Source organism: Cynocephalus volans, chromosome 16 (genome assembly GCF_027409185.1).
Source record: "Cynocephalus volans isolate mCynVol1 chromosome 16, mCynVol1.pri, whole genome shotgun sequence".
In the NCBI taxonomy this organism is placed as follows: Eukaryota; Metazoa; Chordata; class Mammalia; order Dermoptera; family Cynocephalidae; genus Cynocephalus; species Cynocephalus volans.
In genome coordinates this window covers 55182455-55201412 of record NC_084475.1, presented here as the reverse complement: position 1 = coordinate 55201412, position 18958 = coordinate 55182455, and the positions used below count along the sequence as shown (strand labels likewise).

General features: G+C 35.9%; 1 protein-coding gene across 6 annotated transcripts in view; it reads left to right on the top strand.

Moving 5' to 3' along the window:
- MPDZ (multiple PDZ domain crumbs cell polarity complex component) overlaps positions 1-17453 on the top strand; it is a 170578-nt gene extending 153125 nt beyond the window's left edge. For all 6 annotated transcript variants that reach the window (XM_063080257.1, XM_063080259.1, XM_063080262.1 and 3 more), the window contains 14 exons: positions 83-157; positions 1321-1495; positions 3482-3627; positions 4337-4420; positions 4580-4773; positions 7069-7216; positions 7712-7798; positions 9245-9335; positions 10231-10274; positions 11145-11267; positions 12574-12678; positions 13259-13371; positions 14278-14401; positions 15949-17453. In XM_063080257.1, the coding sequence (XP_062936327.1) occupies positions 83-157; positions 1321-1495; positions 3482-3627; positions 4337-4420; positions 4580-4773; positions 7069-7216; positions 7712-7798; positions 9245-9335; positions 10231-10274; positions 11145-11267; positions 12574-12678; positions 13259-13371; positions 14278-14401; positions 15949-16095 (1656 nt within the window). In that variant the 3' untranslated portion in view covers positions 16096-17453. The remainder of the gene's footprint in view (positions 1-82; positions 158-1320; positions 1496-3481; positions 3628-4336; positions 4421-4579; positions 4774-7068; positions 7217-7711; positions 7799-9244; positions 9336-10230; positions 10275-11144; positions 11268-12573; positions 12679-13258; positions 13372-14277; positions 14402-15948) is intronic.
- Positions 17454-18958: the final 1505 nt, after the last annotated feature.

The window sequence follows — 18958 nt, the reverse complement described above, 5'->3', positions numbered from 1 at the left end:
GCTTTACCTTTCTCTCATAAAGAGGTGGAAGAGGTGGGAATTATTTCTGGAAAATTACTCAGTCTTCCATATTTCAATTAAGGATGGACGACTCAAAGTTGGAGATCAGATCTTGGCTGTGGATGATGAAGTTGTTGTTGGTTATCCTGTTGAAAAGGTACTTTTCCAAAGTCCTATAAACCCATCCTTGGGCATGGCTGAAGTGTGCATTTGTGTGCGCTCATAGGAAATTAGGGCTATGTAGCCACATTAGACATATTCTTAAGGAAAAGAAGAGATTATTCAGAAGTTCTTCAGTTTCTCTTTTCTATTTTCCAATCAAGGTGATGTTAGGGTATTTTCTGTTGTGTGGTAAATTGCTCAGTATTCACTGGGCTTTTTTGATAAATGTCATTTCCATTTTCCCTTAAGAAAACTTGAAACTCCTAAACAATGGCTAACTTCGTGTTAGGACCAGAGTAATATTTTTTAATGAATGTTTACTGCCATAAATATCCACTCTGTATATTGCTTTATAGACAAATTTTAAGACTCAGCCATTAAATGTATAACTTTTATTGGCGTTAAACAGTTCTTTGTACCTGAGTTTCTTCCTCCTCAAAAGTGATTATAATACTTACTTGGAGTCTCACTTGAGGTCTCCTTTCATATATAAGTGTCAGAAAAAAAACTTAGTTACCACTGAGATGGGGTGTTCTTTTTCTTCGTTACAGTGAGGGAGAACCATGTAATTGACCATATTTCTATTTCTACATTGGCCAGCAAGAAGCTGAAATGCATTTTTTAGAAATTCAGTTTTAATAATTATATAGGTTGGCTGCTGTAACCCATAAATCTGTTTTAACTTTCTGTTTGCTTTGATTTTTCCATTGCAGTTTTCCCATCCTGCTCTTAACATATGTGTTTCTAATTTATTAAAAGTGTTTGTGTAAGCTGCTTCAGATTCTCTGTAGAATCAGGAAGTGGGTAAAATACCCCATGATCTTCTAAGGGTGTGGGGATACGGAAAAATAGACGATAGTAATTAGAAGTGTACAAAGTTGAAAGCGCTGTACTTGTGTAAGGAAGAATCTGGTCATAACTAGACTTACAGTAGAAATTAACTGTGGCCTTAATCTACATCAGACATTTGGAGAAACTGGAGAGAAACTAGAACCATTTCTTTCTTGGCCCCTTAAATTCTGACAAGGAAATAATTTGCCTGTCTCTTCTCCAGATTATATATAGAATTAGATTCCATCAATAATGGTGACTTATTTGCATAAGTCTATTAATTTGCCTTTGAATTTTGTTTCCCCTCCACACCAACACCTTTGCCAGTTTATTAGCCTTCTGAAGACAGCAAAGACGACCGTAAAACTGACCATTCATGCTGAGAATCCAGATTCCCAGGCTGCTCCTTCAGCAGCTGGTGCAGCCAATGGAGAAAAAAAGAACAGCTCTCAGTCTCCGATGTTTCCACCGTCTGGCTCCCCAGAACCGGAGCCCATCCGAAGTAAGGACTGGGGCAGTGAGAGTCAGTCCTGCTCATATGGTGTTGACTACTCGGACTCAGTAGGGGGTCCCTACTTGGGAGCTAGCTGCCTGCCTGTGGCTCACTGTTTGAAAGGCCATAGTTAGGGAGCCTTTTGATAACAAGATGGTATAAAGAGAGAGGCTCCTGCAAAAAGAGTACTGGACAGTTAGGCAGGAGATCTGTGTGCTTTACCTAGCTTTGGGGCCTTAGGAAACCCACTCACCCACTCCAAAGTCTCAGCTTCTTCATCTCTAAAACAAGGAGGTGGTATTCTTTGCTCTCCAAGACTCTTTTTCTGAGGGTACCTGTGATTCCAGGTATATCTAACTAATGAATTAGATATATTATTTTGTAGATTATTTTTTATACTGGGAGAGTAATTTAACTTCTCTAAGTCTCAGTTTTTTTAATCTGTAGAATGGATGAATAATGATCCTGTTTCACAGATAGGATCAATACAGCCTGCCACTACAAGAAACTCTTAAAAATGCTAGTCGTTGCAACAGTATACATAGTAGATCCGAGTTGTGTGGTTTGGGTATAATAGTAGATTCTGTCAAAGTAGATGACACGGATGTATGTGAACCATGGGGTGACACTTTAGTGTATGTATCATTAAACTGCCTGTCTAGTATATGGAGACAAATCATTTATTTGAGTTACTTTGTGAGAAAAATCACACAGGTATACAGTAAAACAATAAATTTCAAGCTCTGCAGTATTAAGACATTTTTAAAAATTACTTAAACACATTGGCTTTTTCTGCATCTGGGAGGGGAAAAAAAAATCTCTTTTGGCCTCCAAATTGAAACACTCAGTTCTTTTGACAGGTTTTTAAAGAAACACTAGTTTTAAACATTTGTAATATAATTGGACAAAAAAGTCTTAAAGCAATGCATCTCTGATGAAAGTAATCCTTTATTTAGAAAGACTGGATAATTCACTGAAGTGTTAAAGGATTTTATGGAAATGTTCTCATTTTTCAATTTTATGTTGATCTCTAAATAGCATTGTCTGTAAAAAAAAAAAAAAAATGAAATGCTAAATGAAAACTTAACATAAAAGAAAATATCCTACACCTGTTCTTACCATTTCAGGAGCATAAAAATAGTCTGTTTCTGATTTCCTAAAAGGAGAACATCTTGTGTAAAGCATACGCTACTCTACCAAGTGTCCTAGCTTTTCCCAAAACATGCTATTTGCTGTATACTCTTTGTTGTATCATAAAACATATGATACGATATGAAGACTATCATAAAACAAAGTGCGAAATTATATTCTCCTTGTTTTCTCATAATCTGCTCCTACCTGTTCAGCTCTGAGAGTATGCACCAGGATTTGATATCTGAATTTATACAAATCAAATGAGACCCCAGGGGAAAAGCTACAAATGATGCATACATGCCCTGAGTCGAAGAAGAAATGCTCTAGGATAAGAAGAAAAGGAAAACAAAAACATATAATGCCCTGAAAAGCCGGCACCATGACCAAAATTATTGATGTGTTTTGTGGTCTTCCCTGAATGCGCTTCTAGGTCACTGCCACATATCTCCCTTCTGAGTTTTATAAATCTTTATTTCATAAGAAGTGTATTTGGCTCCAGTGAAATGTAGAAGATCAGAGTGAAACTAGAGGTTCAGCTCAACTCTATATTCTCCTTCCTTGACAGCCTATCCTTTATATCTCAGGCAATTTAAAAAACACAGAATAGTACTGAAGATAATTAAGCAGGAAATTTTATGCCCACTACCCTAAGTCAACAATGATGATTTAATCATATTTGTTTGATATCTTTGAATATAAGATAACTAGAAGATTAAGATAAATTTGAGGTCTTCTTTTTCCCCAGCCCTGGGCCTGTTTTCCTGCTCCATTTCTCAAAAGCAATCAGTGTGGTTTGTTAGAAGTATATGCCTTCTAATCACTTTTTATGTGTATTTCATTTTATTTTTAACTTATTTTTAGGCACAAGCAGGTCTTCAACACCAGCGATCTTTGCTTCTGATCCTGCAACCTGCCCCATTATTCCTGGCTGTGAAACAACAATTGAGATTTCCAAAGGGCGAACAGGGCTGGGCCTGAGCATCGTTGGGGGGTCTGACACGCTGCTGGTGAGTCCCCATCCAGAGGGGCTGCAGCTACACAGACAGCCCTGGCTTCAGCCAGTCCTGATGACCATTATCAGGGACATTTCTATCAGTTTTATTAAATGAAATGTAAAGACTAAAAAAAACATATCATTCGTTGTTATTTTAATTTATATGGCAAACATTCAATTGGGTACTGAGATTTTCACTTTTAGTAAGCCAATACTGACTTAATAAGATTCTGTTACACTTGTGAGAGGTGACCTTTAGGTTTCAAAATGTTTCTGTCAGTTAACTAGTCTCTGCCATATTTTAATTTCCTTTTTACTGATATTCAGGTTGGGTTAGACCCATATTAAGAGAGGTCTGAAAAGCTGGATACTTAGTAGACAAAATTTCCTAACTGTCAAAAATACTTTAAAAATTATTTCATATATGCATAGGAAAGGTGACGTGTCTTTAGTATACATGTATATGTATGATTTATATATTTTAGCACCTTTTTAAAACCTCCCTACCATTAGAAAAAAAGTATAAGCTTCTTTGAGACTTTTGGCAAAAATTGTGTTTTTATACTTTTCCTTGAATTATGATATGTTGATCACATATGGATCTAGTACATGCATAACCTTATCGCTTTCTATAAATGTATGGTGTGTTTGGACTCCATTTCTGCTCACTGTCCCTAGGAAGGATGGGATAAAGCGTGGGTATGTTTTGTTTGGACCCTTAGGGGGCGATTATTATCCATGAGGTCTATGAAGAAGGAGCAGCATGTAAAGATGGAAGACTCTGGGCTGGAGATCAGATTTTAGAGGTACAGAATGCTTGTTTTTGACTTTCAATATTAACAGAGAAAAGGCAGTCGGGGGGAGGGGTGTTTCTTTCTCTCTCTCCCCTCCTCCCCCCACCCTTTCTTTCTTCACTGCACTTAACTCATCTGGTTCCTCATAGTCAGTGTCCCATTTCTGTACAGGTGAATGGAATTGACTTGAGAAAAGCCACACATGATGAAGCAATAAATGTCCTGAGACAGACACCGCAGAGAGTGCGCCTGACGCTCTACAGAGATGAGACCCCATACAAAGAGGAGGACGTGTGTGACACTCTCACCATTGAGCTGCAGAAGAAGCCGGGAAAGGGCCTGGGATTGAGTATTGTTGGTAAAAGGTGTGACTGAGGAGGACAAACCCAATGACCTTTTGGAAATGATTGAACTTAAATTCTTTTAAAGAGTAATAGCAGGGGTAGAATCTTTATTAATGGCTAGTGTTCTGTACATAACTGTTGTTAGCCTCCTCACTAAGGGATGATAAAAAGATGTTAGTTTAAAATTTTTTTTTTATTGAAACATAATTGATTATACATATTTGTGGGGTACAGAGTTGACCATCAGTACTTTTGTCTAATGTGTGATGATCAAATCAGGACGGTTGGCATATGGTCTTAAATTTTAAAGTCAGTTATTAGGGGATTTTGATGGCACTCAACAAAAAGCCATTTGGTACCTGTGTGTGTGTGTGTGTGTGTGTATGTGTGTGTGTGTGTGTATTATTTATTTATCTATTTGAGTATCTGCTATGTGGCAGGAAATACATTAGGCTCTAGGAGCAAAGTTATTATTTAAGACATGTTTCCTAAATTCATGGTCTGGTGAGCAAGAATTAAATATATTCATGCAACAATGCAGTCTGTTGATGAGTGACTAAGATGCATTGCGGGGGAGCCATGCGTAGCAAAGGAGAAAGGGAGCCATGCGTAGCAAAGGAGAAAGGGACCAAGTGACCCTATTTAAGGGAAGTGGATTAGGGAAAACTTCCAAGAAAAGAGGTGCCTGAGCTGAGGTTAAAAGTGATCGATGATAGTTGGTCTATTAAAGGGGAGTGGAGGGTATTCTAGAGAGAAGGATCGGCATGGACAAGAGTATGCCATCAGCAGGGGACAGAAAGCATAGCGCAAGGGGCTGGATAGTGACAGATTAGTGAATGTACATAAACTCAGTGCCTAATTTATTTCAATATGTATATATGTGTACATTTAAGCCATATTTATATAAAAGTAATATTAACAACAATATATAATCCAGTAAATTCCATAAGTCTTTCATCCGTTTGGATCTGATCCTCAGAATATACCAGATAGTTAAATAAATGAAGTCAGCCTTCAGTAATAAGTGACTCTGTAGTCTGCAGAGGTCCTAAGTTAGTATTACCATTTTTCAGGCCTCAGATATCCACAATTTGAAAGCAGCTTATTTTTTACAGTGAGCCAAAAATCTGTGAAATTGTGACCTTTATGTCAGAATGCCCTTCTTTGGAAATAGGCATTCTTCAGAATGCCCAAACTAGCAGCACGCTTACCTGGTACTGCAGCAGTGTTTCTGTGTGGGAAGAAAAGGACATTTACACCAGTTTATTTTTTCAGAGACAAGGACTCATTTTTTTTTTAGCACATAGAAAGAATGTAGCATATTATTTGAATCTCAGTGTGAATATGTCTGAAAAACTAGACATCCCTTTTGGAATACACTATCAGTAGTCTAGCTCTTGTGAAATATGATATACTTCACATTTATTTGGGGTGCCAGATTATCACACTTGTGGGTTCACCAGGTCACTATAAAATCTTCCTTTAAGGAAGCCTAAACCATTTGCCTTGGGAAGAGCATCAGAAGACCATCTAATCCAACCCCCTTGTTTTGAAGATGAGAAGCAAAGGACCAGATGGTGAAATGGCTTGTTTGAGATCACGTCCTTGGCAAGAACAAGCAATGCAATTCTGCTCTCCTTGTACATTTCTATGTGCGGTTTTCTTTGTATCGTAGCAAGAAGTGTCTTTGTTTTTTACAGTTTTGTGAAAGAAAAGATTGGAATAAGATTAGTGTTTGTTCATTTTGCATAAATTTATCTTGCGTGAAAGTTAGATCCATATGATTTAAAATAAAAGGCACTGTTGCATTGGTACTTAAGTTTTAAGTAATGAGTGGTTTTAGTTTGGGATATCTAATATTTGTTAGTTATTTTCAACAATGTTAATGATGTTGATGATAATAGCTTCATATTTATGGAACCACAAGTCAGTGTCCATTCAAGGCTTTGTCATGGTGTGGAAAGAACCTTAGATTTAGTACCCAGGGACTAACTCTTAAGTCTCATTTTTGCCATTTACTAGCTCTGTGACCCATAAAATGAGAACAGTAGCATCTACTTCTTCTCACGGTATATAATTGATGAAGAATAAATATGTTTGGGAAAGATCTTTTTGATCTATGAAATACTATAAGACATCGGCTATTTATTACAAAATATAATTAATGTTGCCCCACTGTGGCTCAAAACAGTAAAACTTTTAAAGCCATAAAAATTGAAGTAAAATTTTCAGTTAAAAAAGTTAGCTTCTCATTAAATAAGTATTGCATTGCAGTGAAGGAAAAAATAATAATGTTAAATTTAAAATTGTTTGCAGAAACGACACTGGAGTTTTTGTGTCAGACATCGTTAAAGGAGGAATTGCAGACGCCGATGGGAGGCTGATGCAGGGAGACCAGATATTAACGGTGAATGGAGAAGACGTTCGTAATGCCACCCAGGAAGCTGTTGCTGCTTTGCTAAAGGTAAAAGTCTAATGCCAAAATAATTTTGTGTAATAGTGTAGAAGAAGAAAGAAAATTTAACATTGGCTATTATAGTCAAATTACTACTGACTTCTGTTTATTTAAAGTGTCATCTCAAATAAAACCTATGGTAAGTAAGATATCATATTTCAGTGACAAATTTCTAAATAGTAAATTTATGATTAGCTGTTTATTATTTTGTTATATATTTATTTAGTGTTAGTAAGAATTATGAACTGAATGCCTGTAATATTAATAAATCTTTTAAGTTGAGTATTGGTATTGCTGTTGCTGCTTGTGTTGTTATTATTTCTATTAATTTTAATGTTTTTAAAAAGCTGTTTCTCATAAAGGATTGGAGGTAGCTTTGCCTATGATAATCCCAAAAGGAAGAAAGAAGCCTTTCAAAAACTTAGTCTTGAAGAGCAAAATATGTTCCTAAAGATGATTATAGCATTTTATTTAAACATTTCCGTAAAACAACCACTCCTCCAGTGTTCCCTAGGCACAGTAACCTTGGAAGTTGGAAGAATCAAAGCCAGCCCATTTCATTCTGAGAGGAGGCCTTCTCAAAGCAGCCAGGTGGGTAGCTGTGGAAGTCATCAGGGTGATGCAGTCCACATGCCCAGAGGACTCAGAGATGGCCCTAACTGTGGGTCTGTCCAGGGTTAGGTACGCAGGTCTGGCTCTCTGGAAGCATGGTTCTCTAGGGGCAGGGTTTGAGATAGGAAAGAAGAAAATATGAGAGTGGGCAGGTAAGCAAGATGTAGTCTCAAGTAATTTGTAAATCATTCTGAGGAACTTGATTTTAAGCATTCTTTTTTTCTGATATGATTCTCTTTCCATAATCTCAAAAGTTAACCACCTAATGTATGTAAAGCTTATCAAGCTTAACATATATTTTAAGTATTTTATAACAAACAACAGTGTTCAACTGAAAGAATCCCATATACACTAACCATGTGCAAAAATATGATGTTAAAACACAATGGAATACTATTCAGCTGTAACAAAGAATGTAATCCTGTCATTTGCAGCAAGATGGATGAGCCCAGAGGTCATTATGTTAAGTGAAATAAGCCAGGCACAGCAAGATAATTACTGCATGTTCTTATATATGTGCAGAGGCTAAAAAACCTTATATGACCTCATATAAGTAGAGAGTAGAATAGAGGTTATTAAAGGCTGGAAAGTGTAATGGGGAGAAAGATATAGGAAGAGGTTGGTTCAAGGGATACAGAATTACAGCCAGGTAGGAAGAATAAGTTTTAGTGTTCTATAGCACTGTAGCATGACTATAATTACAACAATTTATTGTATAATTTCAAATAGCTAGAAGAGAGGATTTTAAATGTTCTCAACACAAATGATAAATATTTGAGGCAATGGATATACTAATTATCCTGATTTGATCATTACACATTGTATACATGTATTGAAATGTCACTCCGCGCCCCATAAATATGTATAATTATGTGTTAATTGAGAATAATAAATAAATAAAAAGAGATAGATATGAAAAAACAGGATGTTTAATAGTTTGACTCTTGGCAAGCCTCTCTCCTCAGTCTTGTCTTCTGATGACAGAAGCCCATTTTTTATCAGTCTGTTCTTAAAAATCCCTCACTAACTTCCCTAATTACTGCCATTAGTTTCCTGTTAACTGTCCCTAATTTTACAGTTTTTAAGACCTATTCTTTGTACAACATCAGTTGTTTAAATTTAGAGAGGATTAGCTTGATTGAGATTATGATAATCCACTAAAATTTTAGGTAGGTTAGAATCAATCTCATCTACCCTTTTAGCTTCAGTTTATTTTTGTCACTAGGCAAATTCTTCCTTAAAAACAGCAAGAAAATAAATCAGTAGAAACTATGTTTAAATTGCTTTTTACATTATCGCATGCCACTGTTGCCTAGTAGGTATTTCTCTCTAGATGCGCTAAAAGAATTGAATTCTGAAATAAGTGGCATTTAGGAAGTACTATTATTTCCAAAACTTTCTAAAATGTCTGTTGAGTATTTGTAGGTGAGTGAAGGCAGCCTGTCATCTTTCACTTTTCCACTTTCTGGATCCGGTACATCTGAGTCACTGGATGGTAGTTCAAAGAAGAATGCAGGTAAGATTGGTTAAATATTTTAAGCATGATGTGTAGGTTTGAATTTTGGCTGTCAACACTGATTTTCTTTTTCTTGTTTACCTCTGAGCTCTCTTTCTTGCAGAACAATCACATATCCTAGTATAGGTGCAAAAATGTGTGTTGCAAAAAATCTGAACAACATGAAGCTGTGCCTATGGCAGCTTTTCTCATTATTTACCCTACAAGATATACAAAACATTATAATCAGGATTCTGTAATTTTTTCTTATTAAGCAGATTGCTGTATTTGATTTTACTCCCTTTCATTGTTTAATGAAACACCAATAAATCAGAAGATGCCATTCAGTGAAGCCTTCTTTTTCCATGAAGATTGCGAAAATTTTGAGAAAATTAATGGGATCCTCCTGTGTTTTAATTACATCAAATCATGATGCAGGGGGGTTTTTTTTGGCTTGGTACATTGGTTGAGAGTTGTTCAAATTGAAGAAACTAACCATATGGCAGTCTCTGTTTGCACTGTGACTAATATTCTAGAAATTTAGGCACATAAGTCCATAGATTTTTTTTTAGTGCATCCATGACTTTATTCCTTTCAGCTGTGCACATGTGTCTTTCTATCTAAAACACATTCTGTCCTTGACTCATTCAAAGTGTATTATATAATCAGTACTTAAAATGAGAAGGAAGACATGGGATGGTATGTGCATTTTTCCAACTGAAGAAATAAACTTCCTGTGTGAGACAAATCTAGTCCTGTGTACTAGTAACTTTGAGCAACCACTTGCAAAAATAAAAAGAAACACACAACTTAGGGTATCCCATTTAGTTCCATCCAGCTCTATGAATTGACTAAAATTTTAAAGAACATGAAAAGTGCTTTAATAACCATATTTTTATCTTTCTTGCCTTTACAGTGGCATCTGAAATACAGGGATTAAGAACAGTTGAAATAAAAAAGGTAACTTGGGAGAGAGAGTGTAAACTCTAGTGTCAGCATAAACTCTAGTGTCTTTTGAAGCATCTGCATGTGTATTTTCCTGTTAACTGTCTCACTGTTTTATAGCACCCATCTGAAAAAAATATGTATTGCTCACAGTGGAAAGCACAATGCAGTCTTTGTTGAATTTCCTGGTCATATACTTCTTTGAAAAGTCATTGTTTGTATGTTCTTTATTGCCAAAAATGTCATCAACCAGACCGCACACAAAATAGTACCCTGCCTATCTCACTTCTCATGCTGATAAATAAGCCTTTCCCTTCAAGAGATATTTCCTAGTTCTTCTGAAACAGATTCCCCTGACAGCCATACACATGAGAGAAAGTAAAAGGAGCTATAATTTATTGAGCTGTATGCTGAACACGCTGACACTTCATGTCATCATCATGCCATTTACTATCCACTGTAGCCCTCTGTGACAGGCACTGTTATCTGCATTTTGTAAATGAATTCTAGGGATTTGTTGAGAGGAATGGACTTGTTCCAGGTCCCAGCATTTTTAAGTGTGGGTTTCTGGATTTGAACACAGGTCTCTCTGATTCCAAACTTGTGGTCTTTTCACTTTGTGAGTTTACCTGCTTTTCAGAAGTCCCATAACATAATGTTTATTTAGCACATCTTGATTTCTTATACTTCTTGAATGGATAACTTATTTTCCTAAACCGCACTAAGGACCTGTGTCATATAAAGTAATGCAGTTTTCTTGAGCTCCATTTTCTACCCTCACACCTAGAAGATCAGAGTTAACTATAGAATATTGTGCTACAGGATAAACAAAAGGTCAATTAAAAATATTGCTTCAACCAAAATATGATATGTGTTTTATGTCAGGGGCCTACTGACTCACTGGGAATCAGCATTGCTGGAGGAGTGGGCAGCCCACTTGGTGATGTTCCTATATTTATTGCAATGATGCACCCAAATGGAGTTGCAGCTCACACCCAGAAACTCAGAGTAAGTTTTACTAATGCTGGAAGAGTCCTAGCAAACTTAGCAAAAGGTTTTTTTTGTTGTTTTTTTTTGCAAACCTTTTGTATCTAGCTACGTGTTGCAAGGCAGTTTTATATATCTGCATCTGCTTTTAAATCACGTAATCCAGCCACAGCAGGGCTTGCTTTGAGTAAAAGATAATGGATATTAAAAGAAAGGAGAAATGATGTTGTGGAATGCAATGGAAGATTTATAGTTGTTTAATAAAGTTTTTATATATTTGAAACTCTGTGGAACAAGATAAAAGAAAACAAAGTATTTTCAGAACACCAGTATGAAGTGAATTGTTTTCCTTATATGCTTCATTAGTTTAAATGCCGATTCAACTTTATTAAATTGAAAAGTATAATTTGCATTTGCTTATGAACTTTGCAGAAGTTTAATGTAAATAAAACATTTAAATAATGATTTATAATGTTGTAAACTATACAAAACTTGCTACAAAGTTGAGATTATTCAGACATAGAGCATTAGGATGGCACTTATGCTAACTGCCCAGCTCTAAAATCATGTGGCGATCCCATTAAAACACCTCAGCCTCTCCAACTAAAATCTCTATGGCCTCATGCCTCAAACAGGGTCTCAGAACATGACCACCTCTTAGTTTAAGTACTGACTAGGTTGGGTATGGTTCAACATACTTTGATAACTAAATTTATGATTGACACTTAAAAACTGGTTGTACATGTAGCACAGGGTCAGCAAACTTTTCCATAGGGACAGATTGTGAATATTTTAGGGCTTTGTGGGACATATGATTCTCTGTTGCAACTACTCAACTCTGCCCTGTGAAAGCAGCCAAATAAGCATGGCTATCTTCCAACCAAACTTTATTAACCAAAACAGGCAGTGGGCCAGATTTGGCGCATGGGCCTTAGTTTGCCAGCTCCTGACTTGGAGTCACATCTAATGATTATAAAAATAATAATGTCCAGAGAAATTCTGGTTTCTAGATGATATTAATATTTTATTCTTTTAATAGGAATTAACGTCTTATCTAGGAGAAATGAAGGGAAGGGAACAGTGACTTTGTTTCTCTTCTTCCTCTTGCCCCGGAGACTATAGAACTCTACCATTATGTTCCTCTTCTTTCTGTGGTTGCTGCATCTTGGGCTTCTTGGATTTAATGGCTTCCTTGGTTATATTTCAGTGGCTAGTAGCAGTATGTATGTGATGTGGATGGCTGAGAAGGAAATGGATTGCTCAGGTCTCAAAATCCCACTCTCCATTGCTGCTTTAGCAGATGGCTATTTCTTGCTCTCCCTTGCAGGTTGGGGATAGGATTGTCACTATCTGTGGCACATCCACTGAAGGGATGACTCACACCCAAGCAGTTAACTTACTGAAAAATGCCTCTGTCTCCATTGAAATGCAGGTAAGATTTTTATCCCAAGCACTATTTAGGATATAGATAGCCTGAGGACACATGAGCTTTGATGTTAAAGCAGTAAAAATGATTGTGTCCTGCTATTATTTAATTTACTATTTCCCTGGAACATAAATGAGTAAATTGAGAGCTCCAAGAAAGTACGTCTGAAACACATTCCGTAACATTTTATCCTGATGCATTTGTTCTTTCATGCTTTATATCTAAGGGGCAAAAAATACAGGGCCTTAGCTGTAGATGATTAATTGTGAGAATTTTAAGTAATATAAGCGAATGGCTTTTATTCTCAGGATCTTTACAAAATAATTACGTATGTGACCATGTTTTAAAAGCATCAGAGAACTCTTTAGGATTGAATTAGTAGAATATTATCACTGTTAGGACAGGTAAAGAAGCCTGTGGACCTTATGAAATTTTTTCTCTTTGCTTGTATTTTGTGTTAACAAAAATGATTAAATAGACAATGAAATTCAAATTTTAATCAAATGCTCTTTTGGAAGAAAAATGACTGGTGTCTCCCTAGCCACATGAACATGTGTTTTTTCTCTTGTACTTCTCCTATGCATAGGTGGTTGCTGGAGGAGATGTGAGTGTGGTCACAGGTCATCAGCAGGAACCTGCCAATTCTAGTCTTTCCTTCACTGGGCTGACATCAAGCAGTATATTTCAGGATGATTTAGGGTGAGCTCATATATTATGGTTCTTATATCATTTGTCACTTAAGAATCAAATCTTTCTAACAGTTGCATTCTTGTCAAATGTTCCTAGAACTCACAAAGAGGTAAAAATAATAGAAGATGAGGTATGAAATACAAACACCAAGTGCTTCAAACTGCTAAATAATTATGGCATGAATTTAGCTCATCAAAAAGAGAGTGAGTGAGCTAGCCATTTAGATAGATAGATGTGCATGCTACCACCCTTCCCACATTTTCAGCTCTGATTTCTTGGGGGGATATTTTAGTTGTGATGTCACCACCCTGTGTGACACAGAGCACGTCAACTCTATCCTTTTAAAATGTCCAGCATTGCCTACTCATTCAATATATCATTCTTTAAATTGGAAAAATTCACAATATTGGGTAACAACACTTGGATAAAAAAGCGTTGGAAAATAGGGAGGGAGAAGAGAGGCACATTAGAATTTTTAAATAATATGATGAAGCTTCTACATGCTTAAAATTGATTTTCTCTCAGGGATTGGGAGTACTGATGTTTATGACTTACTCCATTATAGTCCCCTGAACTTTTTAGCTTTCTCACTTTAAATATACTGGAAAAAGAATGAGCTTTTCTGTGCAAAGACAACATGCCGTGAATATGTTAGTTGAAGGGAACTGTAAACAAGTAATAGAATTAGGATGTTAAGTAGGATTTCATTAGATTATGTAAATTTGAAATACTGAACACAGCATGCACTGACAATTTAAAGCATCTCAAAAATACCCATAATATACTTGCTGTCTGTAACACAGAGAATTGTGCTAGTTCTAGGTGGATGTCTGATAATCTGTAACTCACAGATTCACAGAGATAGATACATATTTTAAAAATTCAAAACCTCTTTTTTCCTTCTCTTTACTGTAGACCTCCTCAGTGCAAGTCTATTACGCTAGACCGAGGACCAGATGGCTTAGGCTTCAGTATAGTAGGAGGATATGGCAGCCCTCATGGAGACTTACCCATTTATGTTAAAACAGTGTTTGCAAAGGTAAGCTTGCACATTGTAACCACCCTTTTCCCCCCAAACATTCATTAATAGGGGTCAGCAGCTGGCTTATTAGTTTATGGCCTGAGGTAATGCCAAATGGTTAACAGTTGATCATTTTCTTTCGAAACTCCCTACAGAAACAGGTCATTAAATACTTTTATCCAATTTGAGGTTTAGTTTTGTTTAAAGGAAAAGAGGCTCAAATTGAAACTCCATAGAAACTCTCAATATAAATAAAAATATTAATGAATTCTGGTTAATAAAGCCTGATTTTTTTTTCTTTGAAAAGAAGTTACACATGACTATCTTTTGAAAATGGGACATTTTAAATATGTATGCTGTAGATCACTGGCATTTTTTCTTTGCGTATTTTTGGTGGTGTTAAATATAAAATAGATAAAGAAAGTACATAAAATACAAATGCAAATTAACTAATAGGGCATATTTTACAAATTTAATTTTATTGAATAAAGTAGAAAAGTGACTACTAAAAAAATATGAAGAGTATCCAGCAGCCCTGTTATTGATATAGGGAATTTAGATTAGTGCTATGGATCTTAATTTATGGAGGTTTTGTTCTGTTATTTTGGGGGAAAGAAAGTATTTTTAACCAATTTAAAGTGCTGTATCTACCTACAGCAAGCTAGCTAGCTATAGACTTAATTTGGGAGGTTTTTTTAAAAAAGTGATTGGTATGTCCAAAAATGAAAACAGCATTTGCTAGTGAATAGAAGAGTCATGCAGTCTTCTTCCTCAGCCTAGGAACAATTTATTTAAGGCATGCTAGTTGGAACATATTTTAAGAATTTCATCATTATGGATTTCTCATTAACTTTTCATATTTTTAATCATATTTAATTGCATAATTGTCTTCTATAAACATGCCTTACAATGGGGTTCTTTTTCAAACAGCAATATCTTTAATCTTAATCATAAAGAGCATGAAGAATCCATGTAACCTTGGGAAGTAAGAACCAAGACAGTTTGAGCAGCCTTTTTAAAGCTACAGAAGGAATTAGAATTAGCAGTGGGTTTTAAATTCAGGACTTGTGCCTCATCCTACCTTAGTCAACGTGCATGTGGGCTTTATGCTTCTGCAAACCTTTAGTTTTTGTAGTCCTCAAGTCTTTGTCCTGTAAACTGCTTTTGTTCCTACCTAATCCTTTGTCTTCTTTCTGTAAGTCATCTTTACAGGATAGAAAGTCCTGGATACTATGAAATCACTTCTACTAGGCAAAATCCCAAATATTTTTTATTAATTTGAGTTCCCACCAACTGCTGTGCTGAACAGCCAAAATAACATCCAACTAATCTATTGACTGCTGAATTCTCTTTCAAATTGGAATCTCGATGCTAAAACCATTTAGGGAAAGGCCTCCTTTGTGTATGTTCATCATTGCTTAATGGCTGTGGAGCACCCGTGGAGCACCGGGAGCAATGTGTGTGTACACGCAGAGCAATTTACATTCTTGTTTAGATCTTTTTCTGGTGTGTAGCTGCAAGGCAGCATTTTTTGAGAAGTAAACAAGCCGACTTTATAATTGCAGGGAGCAGCCTCTGAAGATGGGCGTCTGAAAAGGGGCGATCAGATCATTGCTGTCAACGGGCAGAGTCTAGAAGGTGTAACCCATGAAGAAGCCGTTGCCATCCTTAAGCGGACAAAAGGCACTGTCACTTTGATGGTTCTCTCCTGAATTGGCTGCCAGAATTGAACCAACCCAACCCCTCACTCATCTCCCACTGTAAAAAGAGTAAAACTGGTCTTGTGGAATACTTTCCTTTGCTGTGTTCATCAGGGTCTTCAAAACTGTAGGGGAAAAAAAATATTTAAGTTTGTTTTTCTCATAAGGAAGTGGTTTTCTAACGTCATTTTTTCCTTTCCTCTTGCATTCTGTGAACCTATACTTTGCATAAGTAAATCAGGTTTTTTTTTGTGAAGATATCTAACATTTTATAGTCACACAGGCAAAAATTGTTACAAGCTAAACTGGTTAGTAGAAACAAAAATAATTCTAAAGCTAATCAAAGAGAAATGGCTTCACTAAATTAGGGTAAAAAATGAAAATATAATATAAAGAAGAAAATGTCAGGGAATTTTATAAAAATAGCCTCAATTTGGCTATCATGCTCCTCTCCTCTTCCCAAACTAAAAAAGAAAAAAAAAATTATTGAAAATCTTAAAAAATATGAGGATACTTCAAAAAGTTTGTGGAAATATTGAATTAAAATATAATACAGATCCTTACATGGACTTTTTGAAGACTCCTCGAGCTCTCAGCAATTAAAAATGTTGAATATTATAAAAAAGTGCACCTTCCCACCTCTAATATATATATATATTTATTTCTTCCTGCTAAAATTGGTTTCTATGATTGAGTAAGCAGCAAATATATGAAGCAATGTCCCTAAGTTTTTAAAGAAATCATATTTAAGGTACATCTCAATATTCATTCTTATTTTTTGACTTGTTATAAAATATTTTCATGTGCTATAAGTAAAATGATGATGTACCCCATGTTGACTGTGGTTTTTCTAGAAAGCAACTGTGTTACTCCTGGAGAAACATACAAGGATCCCAGGATCTTTTTGTGCTGCTTTTAACAACTGATGCAACACTAAAAATGTGTTAATGTGCTGTGCAATTCGTTTTCAATTAGTATTAATCTTAATGATAGAGAAAAAAGCAATGCGTTAGTAATTATTTTGGTTGTATGCCATTAGTAAATTGATAGAAAAATTAAGAGGATTAACATGACTTCATTTGATTGCCTTATATTAACATCTTATAATACAATAGTTTAAGAGTAAGGGAAACAGATGGAGCTGTTTATTGAGACAACTGGTGAGGAATTATCATGTGTTCATTCCCATTTTAGAGCGTGAAACTCCTACATTAGAATATATAAAGTCACTTTAAATATTATCTATATTTGTAACAGAAGTAGTGTACAGATATTTTGTTACAGCATTTTTGTGTAAATGCAGAATTAAAGTGAATAAATAAGAAGTGTCTGTGGTGCACAAATAAAGAAGCAGGTGTATTTTTTTGTTATTTTTACTGGTGAAAAGCTTTATTATATCGTTCAAGATTTATAATTTACAGCTTATATCATGTCTAACAGCACATGTGGTGTCCATAGTTACAATTAGAGGAATTTTGGACAATAGCATATGAAAAGCTCTATTTTGTGCCTCCACAATTTTTTCTAACACTAACGATTCATAGACTCCTCGTGGAGCAGGGAAGATGACACTGTAGGAAGAGAAGTGTCTTGCCTGTATATGTTCTTCTGAGGTGCTGTTAATGCAGTAATATTACAAGTTGTTCTTTAGGGTAATCAAAAGCAAAGTGTATTCAGATGGAAAAACTCATAATGAAAATTTATATTAATAAATATGAAAATTCTGATTTGAACAAGGAATTAGGGAATCTTTGCTCTACTAGTTCTGGCCCAAATTAGCTAACAAACGTGTGTGTTCCCTCTGATTTATCTCATCTGTAAAATGATAGGTTATTTTATTGCAAAGCTTCTATTTAGTTCTAAAATATAAGAATTCTGTGATTTTTAATTATACAAAATGAATGGACAAAACTACATATTGCAACAATTCAGGAGATACTTTTCCCAACCAATCATTGTAAATTGAGGGGCTTGATGTAATAAAATTCATTTTACTATCCCCGTGACACATCCAGCTTCTTAGCCATCATTTAATGGGTTTCCATCCTAAAGGTATGTCAGGGTCCTTTCATGGTAGGCTGCTGGAAGCCAAACTGACCTCTTTTCTTAGTTTGAACTAGTAAGATATTTATGGAGGATATTCCATGTCAGGCTACATGGGGTAAAGTTAACCAACCAAAATAAAGTTCAGGTAAAAATGTGGGAGCATCCTCAGTGAGAACAGCCCAGTGGGTATCTGTACTAGCTTAGTGCCCCCCCCAAATTTATGTTCACCTGGAACCTCAGACTGTGACCTTTGGGAAATTGGGTTTTTCAAGATTTAATTAGTTAGGGTCATACTGGATTAGGGTGGACCCTATCCTCTGACTGGTTTTCTTCTGAGAAAGCCACGTGAAGACAGAGGAACATAGGAGCAGAAGGTCACGTGAAGATGGAGGCAAAGACAAGCCAAGGAATACCGGGGGCCTCTAGAAGCTGGATGAGGCAGGAAAGGATTTTTCCATAGGGCCTTCCAAGGGAGCTTGGCCTTAACACTTTCATTTTGGATTTCTGGCCTCTAGAACTGTGAGAATACATTTTTGATGTTTCAAGTGACTCAGTGTGCAGTACACTGTTACGGAAGCCCTGGGAATCTAATAAAGTCTCAAGTATTTTTATATCCTGAGCTACTATCATTGTGCCTGGCTAATAGGAGAGGATCTTTAAATCACTATTAATTAACAAAGTGAAAGCACATGAAAGAAAAGGGAGGGAGAGAGGAAGTAAGGAAGGTAAGTTTGAGAGGAAATAGAGACTCATCAGCATTGATTGGACATGTAATAAAGCCTTATGCTTCCTATATTATTCTTTTATGGAAATATATGAGTTCTCTGTC